Here is a 10,918-nt window from a genome sequence, read left to right on the forward strand (position 1 = left end):
TAATGCTTCAGGTGAAGCTGTGGGGGGGCGGTAGCAGCAGACTACAGTTAAAACCTGGCCTCCATTCAAGGTGATGTTTACAGATAAGGCTTCAAACTGGTTTGGAATTGTTTTGAAAGTCACAAGACTTGAAACCAGAGTGTCTCTAATGTAAATAATGACTCCACCCCCCCTTTTTTGACGATCACAGCGGTAGATGTTAAACCCATTGATTGCCACGTCATTATTCATTACAGATTTGTTGAGCCAGGACTCAGAAATAAAGATAACATCTGCCCCAGAAGAACTGACCAGGATTTTCACAGCATCAAGTTTTTTCAGAAGGCTACGAGCGTTTACATGCAGAAAATGGAGCCCAGAGGCGTTTTTAAAGTCATTTGGTGTGCTGTAATTAGTGGGGGGTCCAGAATATACATACATTTATATTATTTACATCCATTGTCATGTCGACTTTTTCCAGATTATTTTTACTCAAATATCTACATTTAATCCAGTCTGCCTTATTAAAATTCCATTTCTTATTTATTTTTATACTCTTGTAATTTATTGTTAACCCCGCGTTAATTGTAATGGGATAATGACACTACCGATTGTTGTGTTTTTATCAATGTCCCATTCAGACACCAGCCAGTGAGTTTTATACTATTGTTAAATCTATGACAGACTCTGCTCCTGCTTTTACATTTAGTCTTGTTCCCCTCCCATCATTAATACATATTACATTTTTATTTTCCATCATTGCTTCGATAACCTGTTCATTTTTATCATTATAATTCTCCCATATTGTGCTGTTAGCATTAAAGTCCCCACACCATATTACTCTCCCTTCCAAATATTCCATCACCTTTTCCATCAACTCCAGTGACAATGTTTAAAATGGATTATAAAAATGTATTATCTTACAATTTCCTTCTCTTCCCCAAATTTCAATTACTATATATTCCAATTCTTTACATTTTCCTATTATTTGATACTGCATGCCTTGTTTTATGACTATTGCACACCCTCCTCCACTTCCTCCTTGTCAATCCCTTCTTAAACTATCATATCCTTTAATAATAAAACCTAATATTGGTTTTAATCACGTCTCCTGTATACAAATAATGTTTGGCTTCTCTTCAAGTCTATCAATCTTTAAATTCCTGTCCGTTGGCAATTAAGCTTCTTGCATTCCATTGTAGTATAATCATATATTGTCACCCGGTGTTCCTGGTCTCCCATCTGTTTCCAACTTTTTGTTAATGTTTGCCCAAGATTCCTCTTTGAACCCCAAAAACTTTTCAGCTCCTCTCACTGTCATTTTAATTTTCTCTGTTTTATGTTTGTGTTATTTTAATTTTCTCTGTTTTATGTTTGGCCTGGTCAGTGCAGTTAATGACACTTGCTATGAATAATATTAAGTTTTCTACTGGCATTGTGATGTTTTGCTCTGTTTGTTGCTTACTGGTACTTTGTTGTGGGTTTTGTCTCTCTGTTTATTCTGTCTTTCTTGTCTTGTCTCACTGTTTGTCCTGTCTCTTTTCTGACTTTGTTCCTTTAACACTTTTGACTGCCTCTGCATATGTGATGTTTTTAGTTATTTTAATCTGTTGGATTTCTTTTGCTGTTTTCCGCACTTCACAACCCCCATATGTAACTCTTTATTGTCCTCCACAGTTACAACACTTCTTTTCTTTACATTCTTCTATCCTATGGTCTTCTCCACACTTTGGACATCTCTGTTTTACTTTGCACGCTGCTTTTCTTCATACGAGCTGCTCCCTTTCAATTCTTTAATTACCCTGGCTGTCCTTCGTCCCTTCCTTCATTTATTTCCTTCTCGTCCTCTCCCTCTACCTACCGGTGTTCACCCCTCAGAATCCATGTCTGCCTGGTCTCCTACCTGTTTCCATCCGAACCGTTCACATACCAGTTTATGCCCATTTCCGCCTGTACCAATGTCCAAAAAAATGTGTCAAATATGGATAATCAGTCCAAAAAGTTTTTAAATTCTGCGCCAACTCTTCTGGGCACGTCTGTCTACTTCCGGCCTTCGCAGCAAAAGCTTAGGTTTGGGGAGGAGATGACAAGAGGCCCAGACACAGAACATGAAAGCCTTCACAGGACATTATATAAAGTCCGTGTCTCTTCATTCCTCCTTTGTCCATGCAGACACTAAGCGAGATGTAATGACAAACACCTGGAAATGGAGACAGGTGTGACGAGAGCTGAACAAGGAAGAGAAACGCAGTAGTGCAGGAGAACAAACAGAATCCCACAGCTTTGTATTTAAAAAGTGCTGGGTTTTTCTTCTTCATTTGGCTGCTCCCTTCCCTGGGGGTTGCCATAGCTAACTTGCACGAAGACCTGCCAGATGCCCTTCCTGACGCAACCACAGAACACCGAGCTACTGCAGCTCTCTGTGTGGAGCAGAGAGCTGCTATCTAGGGCACCCGGGGGAGAAGACTTGCTCAAGGGCCCAGAGTGGAGCAAATGAGAGTGTAGGCAGGTGTGGGTGCTTCACCTTTCCCACCCACATTTTGATGCTGATGGTCCGGGAAGTTGAACCGGCGACCGTCCAATCACAGGCTCGCCTTCTCTAACCTCTGTGCCATCATTCCTTCCACTTATAATAAAAAAAAAGTTCTTAAATTAAATGGGAAAAATTAAATATACATTTTTGTTCAGAGCGTCATACTGTTATAAGCATGAGACAGCAAAAACATTGGGTTTACTGGTGTCGGTTCAAAGTTATGACAAATACAAATGACCAGTGTTATAGCACCATTCTGCCATAAACAAGTTTATTATTTATGATATTGTACATAACAAATCAACACAATTACTTTTGAAAAGTGAGACTGCATATTAAGAAACTTTAAAAAGTTTGTTTTATTGTCATGCTTCAACAATTAAACGTACATCTTAGCTGCAGTTCCTAATTTTATTTGTTTAAATTGAACTGGCTTGTGGAGGACTTCATTTCATCTCTGACTTCTTTCTGTCTCTGCTGGTCAATCCAGGCTCCACGGCAGACAGAAGTTCTCTCCCTCCAGCTCTTTGTGGATCACAGATGTGAACCGGGAAAGTTGTTCTGAGTTAAAGTGGTTTTTCCAGTCTCCAGCAATTCCTGCCACAAAACAGTCATCAACAAAAAAACATAAATTAATTAGGGGGTGAGCATTTCTGTTATCTGGAAATATTAACACTGATAAAAGATATTAACACTGATAAAAGATAAAGTGAAACTAGGAATGTACATCACTCATCGCCATGTGAGAGGTTTTAAATTATATTTTATTAAATTACAATCCTTCAGTCATCAACATTGAATTTACAGTTAATTTACTCTGAAACTCTGCAGAGAAGGAAATGAGCATCAACAATGCAAAAATGAACTAGAAAAACTGCATTTCCTGTTAAAATGCAATGTGTGAATGCTTATTGCAGAATAACTTGCTGAAAAACAGCTGAAATTAGCACAAAAAGCATGCTGAAACGTAGCTGAAAATGTAGAACAAGCATAAATCAGCAAAAGGCAGATCACAAAAGTTGAAACGAGTGCAAAAAATGTGGAATTAGCTGATAAAGCTAATATTAGCATAAAAAAGCTGAAAAGAGCATAACAAGTTGAAATTAGCAGAAATTACCATGAAAAACTTGAATTAATCTGAAAACAGTTTAAATTGGCTAAAATATGCTAAAGTTAGCTGAAAAAAGAACAAGCTTAAATTAGCATACGAAAGCAGAAAGAACACATATTTGCTCAGTTAGGCTGAAAGAAAGAGAAATGAGCACAAAAAGTGGAAATTATCTGAAAAAAATATGAAATTAGCATAAAACTAACTGAAAAGTAGCTTATAAAAGGCAGAAAGAAGCTTAAATTACCAGAAGGAAGTGGAGAGAGCACTTTTTTGCTGAATTAAGCTGAAAAAAGTTGAAATGAGTGCAACAAAAGTGGAATTATCTGAAAAAGCTAAAATTAGCATAAAACAGCTAAATAGTAGCTGAAATATCGGTATCAGGCCCTGATATCAGCATAATTTACATATCGGATTTTTCCGATCCAAGATGCATGTCTGTGCGGAAACTTCTCGTGATTCCTTGCCTGCTGCTCTGCAAGCTGGCTTCAAACTATGGAATGGATTTCCTGAACTGAGGCGTCTCATGAAACCCAGAATAATAAGTCCCGCATCACATTCAGGAAATCCATTTCATCGTTTGCAGCCAGCTAAAATGTGAGTAAATACTCTTTTTATACGGCTGTGCTGAGGACTGAGTAGCACAATTTCTAACGGCTAACCAACTTTTCACCGTAACATGTCCGCTGTGTGGAAGTACACTAAACACTGCAAGACAGCAATGTGTAATGTCTGCAGAGCTGCTGTACCGAGAGGGGGAAGCTTGGTCGGGACCTACAATACATCGAACTTAATAAACTTTGAAAAAGGGACACATTAAAGAGCACGAGGATTGTTTAGCCAGGCACCGCAGTAAAGTTAGTTTTAAGTTGGACGTTCAAGCTCTGTGGCTTCAGCTGTGTGTTCCTCTCGTTCAGTCCGAAGCAGGCAGTCTGATTTCAGTCAGCCGCGCTCAGTCTGCCTGTCTCGGAGAAGCAGGCTGAGCGTGGCTGACTGAAATCAGACTGCCTGCTTCGAAGCTTGATTGAACATTTGTAGCCAAGATATAGTTTAGTTTACCCTCCAGGAGATATTTATCAGATCAAAAAGAGAGTTCTGTGATGGAGTTAAATTCAAAGCAGTCTGCTCAGATAAATGGTCTTAAATTATTATTTTTATAAATGAATGTTTCTGTTAACTTATTTTAATGTTTCTGTTCAGTGCCCTGAAATGACTTCTGTTGTGACTTGGTGCTATATAAATAAACTGAATTGAATAGACAATCATAAAAAAAAAAAAAATAAAAGAGTATGAACTGAAAAATAAAAGTGGATCGGTGCATCCCTAGCTGAAATTAGTGGAAAGAAGTTAGAAGAAGCACACAAATGTTGTAGATCCTAAAGGTCCTGAAACGAGCACAAAACATGAAAAAAACAGCTGAAAGTAGCTGGAAAAAAGTGTAAATTTGCCCAGGGAAGCTGAAGCAGAACAAAATGTGAAAAGAGCAGTAAAAGGTTGTAAACAGATCTAAAGAGTTGAAGGATGTAAAACGAGCTCAATTCATTTCCTTTGAGGAAGAAGTAGCCAAAAAAAAAAAAAAGGCTAAGTAAATATATCAAAAGCTAAAGTTGCACCAATACAAAAAAGTCATAGCACCCTTTTCCTGAACGAGCTGAACGTTTTCATTTATGATCTGTTGAAATAGCACAAAAAATGTGTAACGAGAAAAATGCTGAAAAACGTACGGGAGAAAAATGGATCACATTCATAGTGTAAATGATTCATAAACATTCACACAATGAGGTCAAGCAAACTGGCACGTGCTCAGAAAAAAACAGCACTCATCCAGGAGGGGTTTGGATTTCGCACAAAAACTTTAACCAAACCAAACATGTTACAAGACCAGAGTACTGCATACGGCACATTATACGCCTGTCGACAAACTATTCAGTGGTGATGCATATACATTATGTAAGATAAGATAGAACTTTATTGATCCTGCAGAAAATTGTTGTGCCAGAGTTTCAGTACAAAGGAACACACACAAGGAATAACACAAGATATAAAAATAACAGAATATAAAAATAACAACAATTAAGTTCTAAAACAGGTTAATACAGAAACATTAAAGAGTTTATTGTTGTGGTGCAGGATTAATTTTATTGTCCTATGTGCAGAAAAGAGGAGGAGTTTAAAAGCTTGATATCCACAGGGAGGAAGGACTTCCTGTGTTGTTCTGTGGAGCACCTCGGTGGTCTCAGTCTACGACTGAAGGTGCTGCAGTAAGAGTCCAGGGTGTCATGCAGGGGGTGTGACGTGTTGTTCAGCATCTGGAGCAGTTTCCTCAGCATCCTCTGCTCAGACACCTGTCAGAAACTGCAGGTCCACTCCCAGAACTGAACCAGCTCTCTTGATGAGTTTATTGAGTCTGTTGGTATCAGCTTTCTTCACCCTGCTGCCCCAGAACACCACAGCGTAGAAGATGCTGGAGACCATCGAGTGGTAAAATATCTGCAGCATGGTCCTGCAGACGTTAAAGGACCTGAGTCTCCTGAGAAGAAAAAGGCGACTCTGTTCTTTCTTGTAGAGGATGTTGGTGTTAGCTGTCCAGTCCAGTTTATTGTCCTGGTGGACCCCCAGGTACTTGTAGCAGTTCACAGTGTCCATCTTAGTACCCTTAATGTTGATAGGGTGGGGGGTGGGGGGACAGATCTTCCTGTAGTCCACCTGCAGCTCTTTAATTTTTCCAGTGTTGACTTGCAGGTGGTTCTGTCCACCACACCTCTGTATTCAGCTTCCTGGTCACCAGTGATGCAGCCCCCCATGTATCTAGTTTTGTTAAATGATCTTGGATCAAATGATGTGGCATGGAAGAACAAAGACTTTGTATAATATTTGACACTGCTTCGTGACCTTGATGATAGAGCTGGTGTAATGAAAAGATTACACAACCCTTTGTCTATATTAGGGCTGCAACAACGAATCGATAAAATCGATAAAAATTGATTATTAAAAGCGTTGGCAACGAATTTCATTATCGATTTGTTGTGTCGCACGATTATGCGTCTTTCACAGCGCTGCGGAGCTGTTTCGGATTGTTCACGGGCAGTTCATTGTCAATGCTGACTGACTGAATAAAGTTTGAAAAAAAAAACTCTGCAGCGCGAGTTGAACAGAGCGAGGGGGAGCAGAGCAGAGGCTGTTTTCAAAGGAAATTAAGTAAATTTTACAAATGACTGATGCAGCGAAAACTGTTCGACCCAAGTCCTCCAAAGTGTCAGAGCTCTTCACAAAGATAAAAAATGAGAAACATGCAGCTTTGAAAATCGCCGACACGACACGGGAGAACCACGCTTTTATAAACGTAAACATGTCGGAGTCACGAGGAGGAGGAAGGAGCTGCAGCTGATCCAACTCGTCATGTGTTGCAGGTGAGTCTCTACAATTTAACACATTGTTAAGAGTCCAAGAGAGAAAACGTAACGTCAGTCTGTCTGGTAGCTGAAGCTGCTGTTTGTTTGTTTGTTTGTCTGATTAATGACGGTGATAGAGAACATGTGTGTTACTTTTTATTTAATTTAATTGGTACAAGCAGTGTTTAAATGTGATTTATAAATAAATCTAACACAAAGATAATAATTTAATGATTAAGCTTCATCTTTTAGTTTGTTGGCAAAGTCTGAAGACACTGCATGTATGGCAGCATGAATTGCATTTAAACAGGAATTAAAGTAATTCATTACATCTACTCAAATGTGTGTAATTAAGTATTTTATATATGTGTGTGTGTGTGTGTGTGTGTGTTTAATTGCTCTTTTAGCTACTTTTGCCTGAACCTAACACTGTAAGTGAAACAAGGCAAGAGCTCCAGAGGAGAGGCAGTGCCAAAGAGACCATCTTAGCACCAACATAACTGGTTTGTTCCACTTTGGAGTAAGCTGTTGGGGGAAGAATCAGTTTTGTGTTGTGCGTTTCCTTGACTGATGAAGCCTTCTGGATGGAAGGTGAAAAGTTTCAGCAAAAACAAAGAAACTGTCCAGATGACCTGACTGAAAAATGTTGGAACAATAATAGTTGTTGCATTGTTGTTAATAACAATAATTATTAATACTACTAACAGAGTTTTGGCTTTGACCCACAAGTTACTAGCACTAACTGTTCAGCCATTTTAATTTCTGGTCATATTCTTACCTTCTGTTTAGTTTTAACAAAATATGTAATATCCTACTTCTGGATGGTTTGTTGTTGCAACATGAATAAGCAGACAAAGTTTGGAAGTGCCCGTTTCAAGATTTTTCTGTTATGTGGACTTTTTGTTGCATGAAGCTTTTCTTGTTTCCTAAAACCTATTGAGTGCAAATTCCTGATTCTAAATTTAAAAAAAGTTGGCAACAATTACCTTAATTTGAATGGTTCCATTCTGTATGAATATAAAAAAAAATCCACAAGAAGATGAATTTGAATTCTGGCAGAGGCACTTTTTAAGTATTTTTTTTTTTCATTTACCCTTTATTTATACAGGTAGTCTCATTGAGCCACTCATTGAAAACTCATTTTCAAGAAAGACCTGTTTTTAGGGAGCAGATGGTGGGGGTTAAGGGCCTTGCTCAGGGGCCCAGAGTGGGGCGAATGAGGGTGGAGGGAGGTGTGGGTGTTTCACCTTTTCCACCCACATTTTGATGTTGACGGTACTGGGAGGTGAACCTGCGACTTTCTAATCACAAGCCCATCTTCTATTCTCTGCGCCACCGCTCCCCCTAATGTACTTATGTACTAATGTATGTACCTAATGTACTAATGTAACTCCCCCTAAAGTAATGGGGCTGAGATGAACCTTTTTATAGTATTTTTCAACTGATCTTACAATACTGGCATACTATCATATAATGTGATTAAACCCCCCAAATATTAAGATATTGTTTATAGATCAAACCATCAGAATGTTCAGTTTTATTTTCATGTCAGTCTCAGTTTTTAGGATTGTGTAACAAAAATGGATACCTCACCTTTTCTCAGGAAGGGAGACTTGTCGTTGTCCATGTACTTCTTGGGGACCAAGCTGAAGTTGGACATGATGTTTGACTTCATGGTCTTAAAGGAGCAGTGTTCTCCAACCTTCTGGATGACTTCTTCACTGAGATTACAGCCCAGGAAGTCTGAAATGAGCTTGATAGATGCAGGCAAGTCCTAGAAGAGATATATAGGGCTTCATTTGGTCGTGATAAAAGAAAAGCGTTCCCTTTTACACAATAACCTGTCATTTTCATTCTTAAGTGTTACGTTTTGTTACTATTGTGTTTTCAAATTGAACATTGAGCAACGTTTAACATTAAGATTTCTAATTATTTATTAACATAGCATAAGACAATGCAGTGGTGAAGTGTAAAAAAAAAAAAAACTAATCACAACCTGAGTGCTTCCATAGGAATTACAAAAGTATTTGGTAACCAAATAATTTTGAATATCTGGATATATCTAAGATTTAAGCACTTCTATAAAAGCAGTTATTTTAGCAGGTTTGAATTGGAGGCCTTCAAATGTGGATTAGAAGAATGCCAAAAAGGAAATTCATAAACAGTGATCTTAAAGAAACTGTTCAAGACAGTAACTAATTGAAACAAGTGAAATACAACATTAATTTTTAACAAGAGTGCTGCATACAACACATTATACACCCAACAACAAACTATTGTACAACAACACAGCAATCTATAGCAATGACCCAAACAATGACCTTGTATAACCTTTGATCTTATGATCTTTGAAGTTATGGGCGGGACAAGAGACGTTTATGGACGTACGGAGATAATGCCATAACATGTCTGCTTTCGACAGACATATAAAAACTCATTCACCTGAACCATTTCTTCATATGTGATGAACATTATTCTGTCTCCCAGCTCGGCACGTTTCCAGCTCTTCACATGATCTGTCCATTTTCCAAACAGCACTGCAGACAAAAGACTGAATAAAAAATAGAGATATTCTCTGGCCTGTTACCTCTGACTTACGACATCAACAAAACCCTCATTTTTCAACCATCTTTTTTCATGGTGGTTAAAACATGATTCAGATTTTAATCAGATGTTGCTCTGAGTAAATTCAATGAGATGCGACTTCTGACCTCTGCCTTCTAGGAATTTTTCTATGAACTCATCAAAAGTTCCTGGATCTTCAAGGAAAGCAGCCATCTGGTGGAAGTAGTATGAAGACACCAACACATCCGTTGGGTTCCTCATGACGTAGATGACCTACAAGGAACACAGTACGATAATGTAACGGGTCTTTGTTGAATAACAAAATGTGACACTAGGTGTTTAATCAGCTACCTTGGCTTTGGAAGTGTGGAAGGAAGGGGGCATGAGTTCGTAGGTAAAATGTGAGACCAGCGCACGTGGAGATTTCATTTGGTCCACAACCTTTGCCAGCCTTGTTTCTTCCAGCCATGGGACTCGGTCCCAGTTTACGACTGTGTTGAGCGTGGTCAGATCTCCACCGTTCAGCACCAGTGGGAGGATCTCCTGCATCCAGACTGTACCTACAGAATTTAACGAGAGTATGAAAAACTTTACTAGAAGTTTCATCAAAGCTCATGCTCAATAATCCAGGTAGAAAATCCAACAAAGTTCAGCCAGGTCTCAAAGGAGTCAATGGGAGAGAGGGTGGGCCCCAAAAGCCACCTTATCACCAGCAAACTGGTTGGTCCACTATGTGAGTGTGCTGCTTGTGGGACTGTTTGTTGTGGCTCCTCGGACTGATGAAGTCCTTTGGATAAAGGATGAAATGCCTCAATAAAAAATAAAAAAAGAAGCCGTCCAGATGACCTGACTGAACTTTGTTAGATTTACTAGAAGTGTTGAAAAACCTTATTTCAGTGGTCTGAAAAGAGTGAACTTGCAGCTACCGGATGAACAGATCTTGAAGATTTGTTCTTTTCAAAGAGACGTTGGAAAAACAGTCGATAGTTTATGTGGTTAGTAACATGGTACAGCTAGTGACCGCCTTATAAAAATGCTGAAAATCTCAAGTTTTAAACATGTTTGTGTTCAATATAAAACTAGTTATTTATTAAAGCTACCTCAGCCTAAAATAAAAGTATAACATTTACTTTTATATATTTTTTATATATTAAATTATATTTTTTATATATTAAATTTTAGCTCCTTAAGTAGCTAAACGGTTGTGACCGAAAGAATGAGATCTCGGATACAAGCGGCCGAAATTAGTTTTCTCCGCAGGGTGTCTGGGCTCTCCCTTAGAGACAGGGTGAGAAGCTCGATCATCCGGGAGGGACTCGGAGTAGAGCCGCTGCTTCTCCA

At 38.7% G+C, this 10,918-nt stretch overlaps 1 protein-coding gene across 1 annotated transcript in view; it reads right to left on the reverse strand.

Annotated features, from left to right (window-relative positions):
* Positions 1-2,993: 2,993 nt before the first annotated feature.
* Positions 2,994-10,918, reverse strand: part of LOC119409529 (sulfotransferase 2B1) — a 149,065-nt gene continuing 141,140 nt past the window's right edge. The window contains exons 2-6 of the mRNA XM_037676427.1: positions 9,929-10,137; positions 9,724-9,850; positions 9,455-9,549; positions 8,606-8,786; positions 2,994-3,109 (exon numbers count right to left, since the gene is read on the reverse strand). Of these exons, the coding sequence (XP_037532355.1) occupies positions 2,994-3,109; positions 8,606-8,786; positions 9,455-9,549; positions 9,724-9,850; positions 9,929-10,137 (728 nt within the window). The remainder of the gene's footprint in view (positions 3,110-8,605; positions 8,787-9,454; positions 9,550-9,723; positions 9,851-9,928; positions 10,138-10,918) is intronic.

This window comes from Nematolebias whitei, chromosome 5 (genome assembly GCF_014905685.2).
Source record: "Nematolebias whitei isolate Nwh7 chromosome 5, NemWhi1, whole genome shotgun sequence".
Classification (NCBI taxonomy): Eukaryota; Metazoa; Chordata; class Actinopteri; order Cyprinodontiformes; family Rivulidae; genus Nematolebias; species Nematolebias whitei.